The 18,952-nt window shown below is 41.7% G+C and overlaps 2 protein-coding genes across 2 annotated transcripts in view; both read left to right on the top strand.

Annotated features, from left to right (window-relative positions):
- Positions 1-142: 142 nt before the first annotated feature.
- Positions 143-18,952, top strand: part of LOC131880113 (uncharacterized) — a gene marked incomplete in the record, with an annotated part of 36,203 nt that continues 17,393 nt past the window's right edge. Inside the window, 1 exon segment of the mRNA XM_059226629.1 lies at positions 143-519. Within this exon segment, the coding sequence (XP_059082612.1) occupies positions 459-519 (61 nt within the window).
- LOC131880119 (cold shock domain-containing protein CG9705-like) lies at positions 16,119-18,385 on the top strand. Its single transcript, XM_059226638.1, has 2 exons — positions 16,119-17,395; positions 17,750-18,385. Exons 1-2 carry the CDS (start codon positions 17,069-17,071, stop codon positions 17,987-17,989), a joined length of 567 nt encoding a protein of 188 aa, XP_059082621.1. The 5' UTR covers positions 16,119-17,068; the 3' UTR covers positions 17,990-18,385.

Here is an 18,952-nt window from a genome sequence, read left to right as displayed (position 1 = left end):
AAGGAGTCCGTCCTCTTGTTTCGCGGACGCGGAAAAACAACCGTGAACGCCCGGGTAAGTCGCCAAGAAGCAAACCACGATGGGTGTGTGTACCACTAGAGCATCTACCAACTCCCAACATGGTTCTGTCTGGTTTTGTTCCATCGACCAAAACAGTTTAGTGATGGCCGCGTTGGATGTGGGACAGAGAGGGATTTCTGTGAGCATCCCAACGGCCTCTGTTTGTTCAGGGGACCAAACTTCAGAGGTGAATGGAGATGAGACACTCGTGAAAGACTTGTAAGTTTGTACACAACCATTCTCAGCCCAGCCATTTAGTGGAACGAGTGATTAGAGTGCGAGAAATATTGATGTGAGTTGCGTATCTATCCATCTCTGGAGATAAAGTTTTGAGGCAAGGAGGCGTTAATGGCGAACTTTTTTGTGAGCTTCCGACCAACGCCCAGACGAAATCCAAAATGACATCTTTACTCAAGAAGTTTGTCCGAAAGACGACAGGCTCTGTCTGCAAACACAAAAGTAAGTTCAAAGTGCTCTCTTCTACAATTGTATATAGGTACGCTCACCTTTGCAACGTTTAAGGGAATGTTTTATGTATTGGCATGTTTCGTGGTTCACACGCACAGAATACCAGGAAAAGCGATCACTGTTCCTAACAATAATTACCTGTCGACTCAAACATCTAAAGGTGTGGCAATCTAAATAAGATTGGTTCTGTCATAATTGGGAATCCTTGAAGCAGAAGCAGAGTACACTACCTTTTGCGTGACAGAAAAGGGTTATTTCCCTGTTTGCTAATCCCGCGCTTATTATCCCACAATTTGTAACGGCCCCACTGAGATCCGTTCAGCTTATCTCGCTCGGTTAGGTCCAAGTTCTTCTTCAGGACATCGGCTTGTGTGACTATGACAGATAACAGAAGCACCACTTGAGGAAATGGAACCACAACCAATTGGATCCATCAGCTGCCAAGTACCAAGACATTCCTCAAGTCTAATCAATCAAGGCCTTGAAAGTGTACTCGATGATAAATTTGGAACCGAAATAGCTCATGAGCTTATTCAGCGGTTCATGGATGATAGTTCATTTGCAGCAATGCCGAGTTGCAATTTGGGACACAACTGGAACCCATTGAGAATCTTGAGCCAAAATTGTGCCATGAGCCCCCAAATCATGTAAACGCCATCAAGTGTTTGTCGCCTTTTGGCCTCAAGAATGGAACAATGGAAACTTTTTGGCCCCATCTTGTGAAAGGAGTCGGATTATGAGGATGGGTATTGTGCATTCAGAGAACGTGAAAACTTGGTTCCCTTTTATGAATAGTTTCCAGCTCATGTTCCAAGTCTCCAACGGGAAATTTAATTTCATGACGATATTGTTTCGAGTCTAAACTCTGGTCATGCAAGGGCCTGCGCCAAGTGAAGGGCAAGTTTATGCATTCACTGCACATTCCACCATTACGTTCGCCAGTGGTGCGACACTTGGAGTTTCATGTTTAAATTAACAGTAATAATATATTTCAGTTAATGAAACTCCTTGTACCTTGTACAATCCTTGTTCCCAGCAGCGCTCGAGTGGAAAGAAAACTCCAGAGACGGCAATTTGCAGAGCCCACCAAATCCAGTTATCTTGGCAAGAAAACGCCAAAGGGGGACCATGACTTCTAAAGTTTGACTCTCAATTTGAAAGCGAGAGATCCGGGATAGTGTACTAGTACTAGTTGTAGTAGAAGTGCTCGTCGTAAGTTTGGCCCTCCGTGGCCTTCAATGCTCATCCTTGAGAAGAATATCAGTTGGGGGGAAGTTTTTAAATTACATTACATTGCCCGAAGCTAACCAACGCCGAGCCTCATAAATGGTGGCATTTGGAACATGTCATTCTGTTATGGAACGGTGAACTTCACTCTTGAGACAGGGCGTATACAAATTTGGAAGGAAGTTCCAACGAGCTTGTTCCATTTTTCTTATCCGCCCGTCAAAGATAAAGTGATCGCATCCTATTTTTGAGGTCGTCTTTTAGGCATTTGCTGCAGTGGCATCTGAATTTTTTATGAACTTCATGAGTAGCTTATAAAGTGGATCAAGCCATGAGTACCTTGTCAAACTTTCCAATAACTTGGATCTCTCAAATCTACAATGGAACAAAACAACTCTTGCACTTACTGCCTCCCTCCAAACTTACGTGGACGATCTCGGAATCGAAACCAAGTTTGAATAAAATGCCTGAACCTGAAGACACTGAAGGCAGGCATACGCTCTTATAAGATTGTCATAAAGGCCTCTTTTCCTGTGGACTGCCTTAAGCCAAGTCACATTTTCTGGTGATGTAATTTGCAATTACTAGCCAGCCCAACCATGAGGGTCAAATTGGTGCGTGGTTCTCGGCGGTCCCAAGTAACACGTCCGTTAAGACATTTCTGGGGGAACTCAGGCGTTCCCGTTTTGCTTCAAGACATTTGGAGAGGAACAAAGGCTGAATTCCTGGATCGGTGGGACAGTAATCAAGAGAAGTGCTGCAATCTTCTTTCTTGTCGTTCCTTGCTCGAACAGGACAATTCCTTAGAGAGGGCGGAAGAAAAAAGTTTTCTCCAAGTGCGATATGTGATAAGATGTCATCTCAGGTCATCCGAACCCTTATCTTGACAAGTCTTCGGACGAGCTCCACAAAAGGAATAGTGGGCTATAAGAATGAATCCTGTTTGTGTGCAACCGTTTTAGCCGTTCTATTCCTCTAAAGGACTCATTTCCCACCCAAAAGGATCTCCGTTAAGCGCATATCGATAGTGTTTTTAGCGGTTTTATTTTAGATCTACATATGTTGCGAGTTAAGTAGGATTTGTTGCTTCTCTATGAGGAACATTCTACGTTTAGGTCATGCATGGTGGGCAACAAGAAAAATAAGGGATCTATGTACGACACCCGATGGTGTTTGTCCACACGTTGATCAGGACAAACTTGAGGACCAAAAAAATTCAAATCTGTAGTTGGTCCTCTAAATATTTGCGACTTTATTTTATATAACGATTGCATTTTATGACCATTCACATTTGAATAAAAAGTTTTCAAACAACTAAAAATTGAAATATTTCATGGCTCAGTTTTACGAAAGTATGAATCATGTGGAAACATTAAATGTTGAAGCTTTGGCATGATAATCCACATAAGCACTACATTTAATAATCATTATATCTATTTCCATATGGACTATACTGTCCTAAAACTGAGCTTGAAAGCATAAAACATTATAGCCGATCCTTTTGCAATACCTTCAGTGTTTAGTACGAAAATGTAACCCTTGAATTGCTCCAGACAATGTGCGAAACTTCCCAACCTTCCCCCCTAAAGATATTAGCACACGTCAGTTTCCCACTTCTTCTCCTTTCAAGTTTGTCATGTTTTCCGGAAGGACCAGAAAAGGAAATAAGGTCCTGCAAGATTGAACGCACCATGTTGGTGGTCAACGCCAGGAAAAAAAAGAATGTATAGAAATTCGAATGACCTAACAAAACACCTTTTCGTGGCTGATGTTTCAATTGGTTGGATTGGACACGAGCAAGTGTAGGGAAAATGGGGAGAAAACATTTCAAGCTCGCTTGGCATAGTCCATTGGAACACCTTTTCGAGTGATGGGCTCCTAATAAGATTAGTTTGGGCCCAGAGTGAACATTGTTGCCCACTTAATCCCTAATCAATCAATTTTGACCTTCGAAATGCTCAGTTTTCTTCGTCCTTGGAGGGATCAGGTTGTCTGGCTTTGACCATGCTCGCTCCCATTGATCCTATTTCCAGGATTTCTCTTTGGCTAGGAAAGTTTGATAGTTCCGTTGTGGAGCAAAATCCCAATGGACCATAATGATTCGTGTATGGACGAATTTGGCCTTTACCAAATCACTCTGCAGTGACAGACCTTTTTGTCATGTGGAAGAAAAAAGCCACCCATCAATGGTAGAGAGAAAGATAGAAAGAACAAGAGTTGTGAGGACCACGGAGCTTGAAATTGCTTTCTGAGCTCATTTAAATTCTATTTTCGACTCAGAGTCAAATTGGGAACGTGAGAGTGTCGGACGTGAAAGCATCGCACTCAAGGCTCTTTCTTGGACAAAATGGGGCTCGAATTGAACTCGAGATTACTCGTCCAGATTTCTAATCAAACGATTTAGTCCCACAGACCCAACTTTTCGGTTGTCAGGGATTCTTGTTGTTCCTTCTCGAAGTCAGGGTTTCATTATTAAATTCCAAGCCCATCACAAAGGCCAAAGAATCAGATGATCAAAAGAAAGTGGAGCCGAATAGCCGAGCAAACCTTGTGGCTCTCTCCCAAATCCCGATGCATTGACTCTTGGCACCAGTTACTTTATCTTCGTGTTCGCACACATAAGCGGAGTACTCTCAATACTCTATGTATACTAGCAGATACTACACGGTAGTACTTAGTGTACTAGCAGCTCTCACAAAGAGGAAAGGGAACGTGGATCCATCGCCAATAGGAACGCGGAGATAGTACGTGGCTTCACGAGCAAGGAACGAAACCCCGTTGAATTGGCCAGGGAATTACATGAAAGGAAGTCCGTCTTTGACATTGGCTTGCTTTTGCCTGGAAAACTTCGTGAGACTGTACTGGGCTTTGATCTTGTTGAGAGTTCGTAAAATTCCATGTTTCTTAGAGTTGCAGACATTTTTATGGATAGACCGTGCGGTCTGCCAATGGTACCGATGGTGGTGGTGGTCGTGGTCGTCGTCGTGGTCGTCGTCGTCGTCGTCGTCCTGGTGGGAAGGGGCAGTAAATTCATTCCGACTTAGAAGCTGGTCCGAAGGGACCATTGTGCAGGAACATGTTCATACTTGATGCCCTTGGAGTTTGGCATTCACTGTCTTCTTTTTATGGATGAACGGATGAACAAGCACACCAGCCTTCAAGGTCAAAGCACGAAAATGGAGACGCTGCAACACTGACATGTGAAGTCATCGTGCCCGAACGGATCGTCGTGCCCTGGGTTCGTCATTCGTCAGATTGTATAGCGGCTAGTAGTGCGTACATTCATACATATCAAACTATCATCGCAAGAAGCGTGCTCTCTGTTGTGTGTTCTGTGCACCACTTTCGATGTTCGCCTTTTTGGCTCGAGGCAACGATATTCCCGATTCGTTCCTCATTGGAACCCAACCGAAGCGAAGGATTCGGAGAGTGGGGAGTGACCCATAATCAATCAAGAGTCTTGGAGATGGAACAGGGACAAGTCCAAAGTGAACGAGGTAGAGGTAGAGAGGTAGAGAGAGAGAGAGAGAGATCCAAAGATGGTGATGTCAGGCCATTATTCTGGAAGAGCCAACGTGTCGCCATCGAGTAGTCTAAAGTCTCGAAGGTGTCCCTTGATTCGGGACGTTCCAGATTTGCTCCCTGACTCTTTTATGAAAGAGGGGTACGCATTACGGTTTTATTGCCGGAGACTGATGGGACGACGAGGGTGGGTGTCAGAGGCAAAGAAAATATCGGTAATTGATTGGACAAGGCTCTTCAAGGCCCGGAAGCACATCGTTTATACAGTCGGAATACTGCACACATACAGTAGTAAAGGGTCCCAACGCCGCAGACACTCAAGAAGCTGAGAAGACTTCGTGGGCCAGAAAATGTGTGTTCTTGCCTCGTCTTTGATCAATGAAGAGATGCTTTATTCCAAGGGCACTCAGCCATCCCATGGACGGTACATTTACGCTCGTTGATGTTGTATTCTTAGTATAACCTAGGAAAGTAATTCTATTTATAGAAAGGGCCGTGAAATAGCATACGGCAAGGAATATATGTCTTCCTTCACTACAGAAGCATAATCATAATCTATTCCAATAGATGTGTGATGGAACGAGCAAATTGGGATCGATCTGTTTTGCTTGTGACATGAAGTCTCGGACAGTATCCGTTCAATCTGAGGGAAGTTTTGTTTGGTGATGTTAGTCGATTTGTTCCCGAGAATGGTTTTATCTAATCACTGAGAAAAAAAAACACTCAGTCTTTCAATTGATTGTTTTCCAATTTGATGGTTTCAAAATCCCAAATTGGTTTTCCTCGCATCGAGATGCAACATCTTAAAAGTAGTATGCATTTGGTGGGAGAATTGAATGTATGTTTCAGGCTTTCCATGCGTTTTCCTGATTTCTCAGTAACGCATCTTTTACAAATTTTGCTTCACCGCTCATTTCTAATGCACTGATCAAATATTCATCCGACTTCCCTCAAATAGAGACCGAGCCCTTAAGACTTGTTCGTTAACTGGAGGAAAAAACTTGTCCAAGAAGTTCTACTTTTATTCCGCAGTAAGCTGAACATACCAAATTCCGCCCACGTTTCGACCAAGACGCTTTCGTCTTTCATTCATATCTTCTTTGAGATGCTCATCTGATAAGAGTATCAATCCCAAATTTCATGTTTCCAATAGAGCTCTATGCACTAGACCTTTATGTATTTGTTTTTACGGATTAGAAAGTGGTTTATAATACTTAAGTGGTGAAAAATAGCAAAAATAGTTTTAAGAAGTAGAGAGAAAAATAGCAAATCTGCACGCATTGTAAGTAATGACGTGATAATAACACCAAGGCAGAGTCTAACTTGCAAATAAAAACAGCCAAGATAGTCAAGATGTTTATGAGGCCTATAAGTAAAGAAATTGCTGTTGTCAGGTAGTTAGTTTATGGAACCTTCTTGAGTTCCGAGCTTCATGTGAAGGCAAAATCTTGTGCTTGGTTATCAATGATTCTTCGTGCATAATGCGAAAGTGGTTGTGACAAACAGCTCTTCCACATTATTCCAAGTAGAGTGCTTTTCTCAGAAACCTTTGGTGGAAGGGAAAAGGCTCAACTCTTGGAGCGTTGGCAACCAAGTTTCAAAGTTCACATTCCACCAAAAGACAACAAATTATGAACCAAGAGCCTCAGATTCATCCACGATTCACCTTGCGGATGATTTCCACTCTCTATGTACCACACGTGGCAAACTTGTATTGCCTTGTTTGAGCTCATAAATAACCCATTAAACCGTTTTTCTCTATCAAAGGCAGTAACACATGGTATCATTATATTCCACACTCACGGAATGTTTTTACTGAGAAGGAATTGCATACAAGACTCTCATTTCAGCAACCAAAAAGTGGAAAATCACATTCAAGTTGACCCAATCATTGTTTCGTAAAAATGCAAGTAATTTGTTGAGCGCAAACCAATGGGTCTTGACCGGATGTTCCCGTATTTGAGGATGGGTATTGAACAAGTGGGCTATCTTTTGGGCTGAAAGAGCCACAACGGAGCCATAACTCTTGATTTGCTATCCGCAATCGGTCGCCTATTGGCCTTGAAGGTCTCAAGGCTGCCTTTGCGAGTACACCATCCTTGCCAAAGCTCAAGATCCACTTCATAATATGCCAAAGATCAATGGTGGTTCTTCTACTAGAGCGAAGAACCAGGGTAGGGTTACCTCATGGGAATTAGTTAAAGAGGCCTTAAATTGGCAAGAACCTGCCATTGGACCATCACTTTAGTTTCCATGTAGTTCCAACTATGTTGTAGATATTGGCATGTTTTCTTGTATCATGAAAGAGCCTTCAGCCTTATCTCAATTCCGTTCCGGGCCAAGAGCGATGTCTTCCGACAAAGACGTTGTTTTTACTTCTTGGTTCCTCAATCTTCTAGCCGGTATATTCCTCAGCACTTTCTTAATGGGCTAGGGATTTCTTGTGGAATTGCATTGTCGAACCTTCCCAAGAGAGAGAAACGAAACAGGGGCATTTTGAGGCAAAACTAGGGTTTGACCATCATTGGATCAATGGTTGTAGCCCCACGAGGAAATTTATAGGGTTATAGCTAAATGCATGGATTTGAGACTTTTTTAGAATCAAGCAACTGGGACAGGCAGCTTTAATTTTACCATGTATATTAAAGTGTAGTTTTAAGCTTGTTGTTGAAAACTAGTTTACACACAATTTATGATCACGCTCATATTGTTGTTGCTTTTGCTTTGGGTATAAAAGCCCATTGTAAAAAAAAAAACCACAAAATAGCCAAACCAACACTTCAGGTCGTCAAATTTGCATCTAGATCTGATTTGAGCAGTAAGATATGTTTTTAAACTAACAAAAATTGCCCGCATATATCGGACTCTAATTTCTACTTGAGGCCACCGTGTGTTTCAAAGAGTGGCACATTTCCTTATCTTTGTTTTAATCGACTCTTGGGCTTGACTTCACCATTTCTTCGTATGTGGAACCCTGGTTGGAACTTGGGTCGGCCCATTCAGTCATTTCCAATGGAAGATGTGCAGTAGTGGGCCAGTAATGATGGTGGTGGTCCACCGCTTCCGGTCCTTTACTGACTCAGCATCGATTTCTTCTGGCCGCAAACCTCCAACTGAAGCTGCAGGATGGGTCCATTAGTATACATTTGAAAATCAAGGGTGGAACATTTTATCTTCATGGAGGAGGTCTAAGAAAACTCGGAACACCCTTCGTGTAAAAAAATCAAAGGAAACGACTTTTCATTGCTCGGCAAGTTTGATTAGATGTCTCGAAAGCTCCCAGAAGCTGAGAAGCAGGCAGGAGGCCTGGACGGATCAGACCGATGCCAAGAAGTTTGTTCCGTCTATGGGGAGATCACTAAAGGCAGAAAGAGAGAGAACACGAGATTGGCTATCAGTATTTGAAATTAAACTTCTGAGAAGGCCTCACAGCTGCAGATTCCTTCGGGGTATTGAGTAAGCTAGCAGTGCTTGGTTCCGGAAATTGGCAGCGAGAGAGTATGTTGATTAATGGGGACTCCAAGCAAATATACCGAATCATTCATTGGTGGGCAGAAAAGGGCAGAATAATGGTAGGGCTGGGATTTTCAAAGTTAGCTATGATTTGGAGAAACCTTACCACATTGCGGTTTGGTTAATTGCGTCCACAATAACAATTAATCCGTCAAGACTTGGTAGCATTTTCTAACGGCACGAACCATGTCTAATTTTGCCCTTTGAATTGAAGGTTACTAGATTCGCGAGACCGCAATTTGTTGAGCATTCGTCTTATAGGACTCGAAGCAAAAACATTTCCGAGAAATCCACTCTCAAGACATAAATAAAAAAACTCACCATTAACCGACATGTGAGCAGGCAAATGTGGTCGTAAGTTTGGATTTTCGAACGAAATAGGTCTAGACAGACTTGGTTTTGCAAAATGAACCGTTTGTCAACTCTCACTTATTAGATGGATGGAAGGAAGGTGCAAATGCAATCAACACGCGAGAACCCCACCCAGGAATCTCATTATTTCCATCCGAAAAGCACCACCATCTCCTCCCATGAACAATGAAACAATTCAGTCTCTCTGTGGTTCACCCGGGTTAATAATCCATGACATGGCAAACAGAGCGAAGTAATTACTTCGAAATCCTCCCGTCCTAGAGACAAGTGTGAGTCGGACATCACTTTTTTCGTATGGTTTGGGATAGGGAACGAATATTTTGAAGTCCAACCGGCCTCACGCTTTAGACGAATAAATAGATTGTTTGGCTCGATGAAGCGTTAAACGAGCAAGCAAAGTTTACGCACGAAAGTTCGCCATGTTCTTCCAGGCTTTGGGAGGATGTATGTCAGTGGCCAGGCCCTTCGATTGACCTCTTTGGTGGCCCAGGAATCGATGAATGGGATGAGATTTGGCAAGCCGGTTCTCTCACCAACTGGAGGGACGATGTGATTGATCCTTGTCAATCGGTATTTATCTTGCTCCAGCTCTTGCCAAATGCTGACTCAGAGCCTCTGTTGTAACTAGATTTTCATCCTCGACTTCATATTCACTCGGTTTCATCCAATGCCACTAAAATGTGGTGCACTACAAGATTGCGGGAATTCGCTTACAGACGGTTGATCGATGGCAGGGATGTCAAGTATCTTCACAATCTCCAGGAATGCTTCTAATGATGACTCGTTTACGGTTAAACATTTCTCATGTCCTCTAGGACGACAAAAGAAAATTCACATGTCGTTTCAAATGGCCATTTATTGCTAATGATTCTGCGACCGAATGCCAGAGTCGGGAAATTGCAGGCTTCTTCTCTAGAACTCTAGAACTGATATGTCATAATGGTTGATGGTTATATTTTATGTGCTTCGTCAGATTCAATTTGGAACAAATGATTGTTATTTATTTTCTTTTAAAACATTGAAATCGATAAAAGTTATCGAGATATTTGAGCATTGTACATTCTAGAATCTCAGTCCTAGCCAGACATAGGCCAGACCTAAAACTCAAACCCTTCAAACATTCAGTTTTGTCTCAAACACTAATCCAGTCTTAGTCTGTTAGCTGAAAAAAACATCCATGTTAGATCACAATCCAACTTCAAATTCAGAAACGAGAAAACATGGTATATTGTTTACAAAGGTGAGAAGGCTTCAAAACAACGGAAAGGCTTTTAGACATTTTTGGATGCAAAATTACAAATCGAGATGTTAAAAGAAATATTGTTTGCGAAAGAAAAGACCTGCAATCAAATTAACCTCGGTGGCTAATTTTGACCCTCATCTGCTTTGGTCTCTAAATGATTTGACCTTTTGACCTCAAGTTTTGACCTTCATTAGTAGAGGTGGTCTTGAAGTGCTTGCTTGGATCGTACACACAATATCTATAAAAATAAAATCTGGGTTGTCTAAGTGTGCATTATATATGACCTTTGCTAAGTTCAAACTCGTCAATAAAATCGTATCATCAACGTAAATCCAGAACTGATGTCTTGCGAAAGTTAAGTGAATTCAAGCTTGACTGATGTACGGAAACCGATCAAGGTCTTTTTTGTTGTAAACAAGTTAGTGACGAGTATTTATACTCGTATAAGTATAGCTAGCTCGCCACCATTCATTTGTCTTTTTAATTCTCATTTATCAAACGCACGAAAGTGGCTTTAGTTTAGACCATCTTCAACAAAAAACACCTCGTATCTTTGATCCAGAAAACTGAAATTAGTGCTGCGAACGATTGTCGTTGAATTTTTGGCAGACGTATCCGTTGTCTCTCAAAATTATGGAGAGTAGCTTGGAATGACAATCGTCACGGTTCATATCTCAATGATTTGAGATCAATCGCAGTCAATCGTTGGCAAACTTTCCTTCTATCAAGTATAATTGAACTGTGTTCCAATTTGTGAAGTGGTTCCCAAATGGATTCGTTGGCGTTAGTCGTCAGTGGGATGGATCGTGCCACTGATGGGCACCCAAGAGGTCTCGGCTTCTTGGAGTCGATTGGACAACTTCCTGGTTCTACAGGAAATGACAACTCAAAATTTTCCCCTCCAATTCGGGCAGAGGGAATCTTTCGCGACAAATTGGTTCCACTGATTGCTCACAGAAAAAGCTGAGGAACGGGATATTGGTTCCAATCGTGAGGGACTTAAGCCCTGTCTGGAGAGGATTGCCATTTTTCAACAGCTTTTGAGTTATAGCTCCTCTAATATTTGCAGAAGCTCAAGGGGACCGAGGGAAGAGAAGTTTTTCAATCTCAGTCCTTTTTCCCACCTTGGCGTTCAGTAATTGAAATGGATACAAAAGCGATCATGGGGTTCTGGTCGAGGTCAAGCCAACGGCTTCAAATCAGATCGGCCTAGACCATTTATCTCCACCTAGATCCTAAAAAGATCCTGTTTGTGACGTTCCGTCTTTCGATAAAGGATAAAAAACATGTATGTTCTTCTTTGGTCATTGGTCCGACCCTTCCCGTCTCCTCTGACCACGTTCGCATTTGTGAGCTAAAGGAGGACCTACCTCTATGCCCTCTTTTCTAATAATATGCTGGTCACACTTTTGAGCGGGGAATCCGTGGAATGGCGTTGAAGGGTTTGATATTGGAATCCCCGTGCCGCAGATAAACTTGTCGATTCCGCGTGAAATCCGACTTTTGACCACCAAAGGTGGTGATCAACAAATCACTCTTGAGAGCATTTCAACGAATCCCAAATGTCTCTGCGTCGTTCTGATTCGGAAGTGTTGACGGGTGTTTGCATACAAAACTTGACGAGGCTGAAATGTTGCGATAAGAAAGCTACAAAACAAGTAAGTCGGTTCTTCAAATGAAATTGACCTATGAAAATGAAAAAAGGTGAAAGGTGAAAATGGAAAGTCACTTCATTTTGAGGACACGATAAACATGGCCGTCAATATGAAATTAGAAATGGCGCGACTTTTTAGCACATCTTCAACGAGATCGCACAAAAATTATTATCATATGCACCATTTTGAAAGCTTGAAGATGATCGTGTCGAATAAAGGCTGTTCTAGTATTATCTGACTTAAAAGGCCTCATTAAAATTGACAAGTTGCATTTTGGATTGACGGGTTTGGGGGCTTTTAAAATCGGACATTTTTAACTTGCTCTGAACAAACAAGGGATCATTTCTTTGGCCTACTTATACATCCTTTGCGGAAGATTGAAAAAAATGGACAAGAACAAATTTGCCTTGAATTTTACTTCCAATTTCCAAGCTCGATCAATATCTTTCGCTTGTTTTAGTGTAATCATAGATTTTTGATTCCGTTTATGAGTCGGGAAGAATGTGTCTTACTTTAGAAAATTGAGCCTATATTTCATAACCAACCAGATTGACGATGCATGTTCAAAACGAGGTTGTACACTTGATTCATTGAGAATCATTTAAGTAATATGTTGTGTTAAACGCAAGACAGCGCTCATCAGTTTAAAACCCTTTTTAGTTTAGCTGAATGAAGAACCTTCAAATGAAAGTCAGAATTGTAATTTAAAAAAAAAGGTATTATTGATTGAATTGTGTGTCTCACTCACTAGTTTAAGAATGAAAAACCTAATTTGCTTTGAGTACACAATAGTATGGTTGGATGGGATTCACTTTAAACATCTTTTGTTAAGCTTTAAGCAACAAATGTAGATCACTAGTCCGATTATACCCCTACATTCAAGGATTGGCTCAGTCTGCCAAGTCGAACTCGATGGCCGGCCAAATATTATATAGATTGAAAGGTAATAAATAGACGAATCATAACCTGTCAACTTAATAGTACTAGGGATTACATTCCCTGTAGAGGTTAGAAAAGCCCATGAAAAAGCAAATTTAGTCAGTCCTTGAATATTCTGAAGGTCTTATTTGTTTTCTCTCTCTCTCTTGCCTTCTGAGTGTCCTGAATTTTTTGTTGGAAAATGAAAGTCATGTTCAAGATATCAAAGCTTGAGTGGCAATTTATTATGCTTAGGGAATATATGAAGATGAAAGAAAGAAGGCTCGCCTTTGATAAATTTTCGATGTTCAGAGGCTTCCTTTGTACCATCTGTTTTCGAGGAATCGCTGACAAGTTTGAAAACTTCTTTTGGAGACACCGAAACAAAAACAAACTTGAACTTGACAGAGTTCACGGGCTTCCAATATTATGGACTGTGAACGGGTTTTCCGCCAAATCAGCCTTCTTAAGGTCAGATCAACTCCGAATCTTTTTTCAAAATACGTTCAAGAAATCGAAAATTTAGTTCCTGGCAAATAAAGATAATTTGCTTTCGTAACATTTCACTGAAACCGGTTCACTCCTAAGATATACCCTTAAAAACATGTGTGGCTGACAAAGAAGAGGACACGGAACGCTGCTAATCGTTTATTTGTGCAGGGTGACGGAGAATTCTTGAGGTAGGGGGTTGTTCAGTTCAAAACCAGCCTTTTCATTTTGTGATTCGAGCTTGCTCAACATTGCAGAACAGGCCTTGAAGGAAGAATCATGATACGTTGCCTCAATCAATAAAAAAGTGGCATTTCTACCTATGAGTTAGTTAACCCGTCGGTTTGGCATGCAATGCATTTCAAATTTCAACCCCACCGAACGGCTAGGCAAGGATGACGGAATATGGAGATGCAGATCCTCTCGGCGTCAAGTCAATGGGCTTGTTTCGCGGGTAGCTTTGAGTATTACAGTTTAGGACGCAAGTGAGAATTTTCAAAACGTTTGAATGGGTATTGTGCGTAGAACTGAGAACAATCCAAAACAAAGTACTTTAGTCTTCGCTACATTATGCGTCACGACAACCATCCTTTTGAACCATGGTGGTGACAATTTCCCTTCAAATGACTCACGTTGGAGCAAAGACGTTACCAAATCTTAATTGACCACTATTCCTCGTCAACGAAAGACCGGATCATGCTAACAAGTGGCATTTGAGTTCCTGCAAACTCATAACTAATAGATCTTATGAATGAGCATTTAGTCGCCTGACTGCGATCCCAAACAGTAGAAATGTAGAGCTGAATGCCCGAGTAGAGGTCTCTATGTATTTCGATCGTTTTGGGATGGGTCAAATATTATGCTCTGTTAAAGCTACCTTCATGATAGTGAACAGAATGACCGAAACAACCATCTTTTTGATACTTTTCTTTTCAATAGAGAAATATTTTTCTTAGCTCTCACATCAGACATCAGAATGAATTGACATTGAACGGTATTCCAAATGAGCGATAGGTGGGTATAACGTTTTGCCTTGTCGCTTGATTGAGCCAAAGCATTATTAATTGGGTTGAAATTTGAATGATGTAGTCATAACGTCTGGGGGAAAAGACGTATACGAAAAATAATCCAATACGCACTAACAAATCGGAAGTTTCTAGCCCCAGCCTTCATATTATTGTCTATATGTCAATGGCTCATAACTCAGCATTTCAGTTTTATAAGAAGAAAATGCGTAAAAAAGCCACTACAATTCCAAACATTGAGAGATATTTTCGCACCATTTTGACCTTTAAAGTGTGCACCAAAGGCTAGATTATTTGGAAATTTATGATTGATCCATGGAATTATCCCTATGCTATAGTTACTTCAACAATCTAATGAAAATAAAGCAACCTCCAAGTGTAGCACCTGTAGGGTATTGGTAGTGGGTTCGCTCTCCATTACGTTACCCTTGGTTTGATGCCTGGCAAGCTGACGGCATGAGTTGCTCCTTTGGTAGTTTAAACAGGTGAACCTGCGGTCATTCCTGAGGGTGAGGTAAGAATTGATGATGGTTGTGATGACGGTGCGGGAATATTCCTCAATTGGGACACCCGTCATCACATGGTAGACTAAACTAGAGAGCTACCATCTGCCATGCAACAAAGAAACAAGGAAACCCTTTCGTGCCAAAATATTGAAGACACCATTGTAAATGATAGTCATTAGGACAGGGGCAAAATTTGCAAAAAAAAAGTTTTTAAAACTTTTAATTTTTTTTATGTAATTTCAGCAATTTTGATGTCTTCTACATTGGTGGCAGTTTTCTTCATTCAGCCCACTTCTGGGTAAATGGTCAGGCATTAACAATCAATACGAGCAAAAAAAAAAGGTTCATTGTTAGTTCACAAACGTCTAAAGTATGTGAATGAAGTTTCATCATGGACCAAAAACTTCAATATGAAAACAAATTCATTCTCTAGAGTTGAATTATGACATGCTTTCATTTGTCACCGCTGACCTCAGTCCTTTTGGTTAGGCAATATCACAAATGCGACATGATAAGTCTATGATGACAAACTTTTCATTTGCACACTCTTTCCTATGAAATGCAAAACTAGCCCTTGGAGCTCTCTTGAACGTGACTGTATTTGGCAAGTACATGTACAAATCTTTGTACAAATTCAGTTGATCTTTATGCAATTTTGCTGTCAATAAAGACCTTTTTAAATTGCAGATTCTGACCGAGCATAAGAGACACCTTCCCGTTAATTATGTGAAAACATAACTCAAATATCGACATTTTTCATATTTTATGTGCATAAGCATTCCAGTACCCTATCTCATTTTAAGGTTCTCTACAGGTTATTTACCGTTATTGAAATTAATTTTTGATATCTATCTTTCAAGAATCTTTGAATAAAGTAGTCCATCCAAAATTGGCTGAAAATAGCTACAGATGCAAACTGTACCTATGTGTCGGTACAGCACCAAATACATCTTTGTACTGTAGTAACCCCTCATACAGGTCTAGATTTTTGCGCCAATATTGCGGAACAGAACTCAAGCATTACGTAATTCAATCCTCCAGAAAAACGAGGTGTACCGAAGTGCATCTCGACTCCCGCCCCCTCCCAAACGCAATCGAGACCCAAAAAAACGAGATAGTCATCATTTATCACCATGTTTGTCGTTAAGGAGACGCTCTCTTCATGTCTTGACATGGTTCTTGCCCCGTTTTCTCATACAGCTCAGACAAGACGAACATGTGAGTGGACAAATGTCCCACTGGAGACCAGGAGGGCCCTAACCGGGGGAAACAGTCACAACGAACGATCCATTCACAAACATGTTTTCACTGTCTGTGGCCATCGTTCTAGAAATTGCGTCGATGTTTGAAAACCCGGCGTGTCGAGCAAGCCCTTTCAGTCAGTCAGTCAAAGCCAGACTTGAAGAGGCTTTAGATCACATCGTTGAGCTGGCGAACACCAGAAGAGGGCCGCCACAACATCCATTCACTATCACCACTATCACTCATGGTGTACGTAGTACGTACGTACTATGGTAGAATATGTTCAGCTCTCTGAGCCGGAGCCTTACCCTCCCGGCTTTAACAATTGATCTGTAGCGCCAGGAACATACACATGCCGCTGGATTTATTTTTTTTTGTTTTCTGCGCAGTTCGTCGACGTGTCGTTTCTTAGCTTGAACTTGAACCAGCAGTTCCAAATTTTGGTCCTTAAGCGAACATCATAATTGTGCATCCGTCCCCAATTGTGCCCAACCCACGTCTTTTAATACTCGCTGCTTTCTCAAACTTTACCTTCCGTTGAATTCCGTGGGAGAAGTAAGGCCGTGTCGAGGCCGAACTACGAAGAGAGGGAGAAGGCCTACTCTGCGTGAGGCTCAAGATCAAGGCCAAAGGCCTAAGTATTGGCCGGTGGAAACAGCAGCACCTCGAGTGACGTGGAAAAGAGAAGGAGCACGATTAGAACACGGTGCATTCTCCGAGGGAGTTGTGTGTTGCTCCCAACCCCAAAGTCCATTTGATCGGCAACGTGGTCAGGATCGTTCCTCGCCCATATTGAATAGTGGAGAGTGATTCCACCTCCGGATTGTCATGGCAGCTACTCCAGTGTTCGCCACGCCCACAAACTCGCCCCTGAGATCCAGTCCGAATGTGAAACAATTCACAACGACGCCCCTGCACAATCCGATTAGGGCGTCCAGACGTTCCCGGTGCATTTCGTGCTCAGATAATGGACAATATCCAAGCTTGGACCTGAATGTGGAGGACGAGGATACCTTGGAGGATTTCCCCGAGAAGTATGTGGCCCGGTCTAATCGAAGCAATTCTTTGGTTGGTCGTATTGTCGAAGATGTCCTCTATGGAACGGTCAAATATTTCTGTCGATCTCGTGGACACGGGTTCGTTAATCCGGATGTGGTGAGTCATCGTACGCTTTTAAATACACTAGAGTGACGTCACGATGGGATTTCACCCAACCCAAATGAAAGCATGATTGAAGAAATAATCTAGTTAAAGCAATCTTTGTAATCTCGACCTGGCCCCTCAAAACTTGCCTGGCCAAGATTCTTTTATTGAGTGATGAGTCTATGAGTGATATAAAGGCACTTTAGAATGAGAAGGTCACCACTCACCACTCTCAAATTACGTATTTGCCCACCCAAAACCGGAAACGTTGGCAGTCGTTCATTGGAAAGTGACTTGATTGCACATTCGCTCTCGCAACGTATTAAACCGATCTAAATCTTTGCCTTTAACTTGAACCCATTGCAGAATCCGTATGAAGATCTTTTTGTGCACATTTCCGACATCGAAGGCGAGTTTGTGCCCAAGAGAGGTGATCGCGTCTCGTACCGGCGATGCCCTCTACCGCCCAAATTCGACAAATTCCAGGCTGTTCATGTCCACATCTTGAAATGCTCTCCACACTCACATCGAAAATGGGAATCGCCCGAAACGCCAGAGGAGATCGAAGAGGATAAACAAATCGAATCTTTGCCTTATGACATCTAGGTGATATGGGAATGAAAGTGACGAGCGATGAATATTCTTTCAAATGTGGAAATCCTTGGCAACCAACCCAACCGGTTCCGATGACTCTCCAAGGACGTGTAATAATTGGCTGTGCTTTGCGAAGTGCATTGTTGATGGTGTCATATCAAGAGAAAGTAACAAAAGAAACCTGCTTCATTGTATCGAAAGCCATGGATGAAGACAATAAGCGTGTCATAAGTTGTCTTAATATAGACACTCACTTTCACGTTCTAAAAATGGCCAACTCGAACGTTGCCGATCGGGCATGTGAATTTAGATACCTGTTGTTGGATAGCGTGCTTACCGTCCCACTATCCGAGCGCTTTAGATGTATTTTTGGGGCATGAGCATATGAAATATAATCTTAATTTCAAATGCTCTTTTTTATTATGAGGCAATGACTGATATACATTGATCATTCATATCATTTGTTACAAAAAGAGAACGATTTGACATAGGTATTTTAGTAACGTGTGTGGTTGTATGTCCAAGACGTACATTGAGAAGTAGATGAAGAGCTCGGTAGTTAACAAAAGATGGTATACCCCGTTTGGTCTTAGTGTTTTCTTCCATCTTATCCATTTTTTTTGCAAACCTACGAATGAAAAACAAAATCAAAGATGAGTAAAAGGCGAAAAGCAAAAGAAAAAAGTAAATAGGATGAAGCAAGAATCCACGAAGGGCGGCAAGATTCATTGTTACTATTTTTTTGCTGACTTCTTTACCGCTACCGGGATTGGAATCCCAGCAGTTCAAGACGAGAAGATTATTCATTTTATATGACTTTTATTTTTATATATTATTTGATCGACCAACGAATCGTAGTTGGCTGATCTGGCTAATCCTTGAATATAAGGTTGATCAGGAATTTTAGTCAAAAACTTGTCCAAGTCTGACTTAAATCCTGTTACTGGATCAACGCCTACATAAGCCCTACGAATA

This window comes from Tigriopus californicus, chromosome 5 (assembly GCF_007210705.1).
Source record: "Tigriopus californicus strain San Diego chromosome 5, Tcal_SD_v2.1, whole genome shotgun sequence".
NCBI lineage: Eukaryota > Metazoa > Arthropoda > Copepoda > Harpacticoida > Harpacticidae > Tigriopus > Tigriopus californicus.
This window is presented reverse-complemented; position numbering and strand designations above follow the sequence as displayed.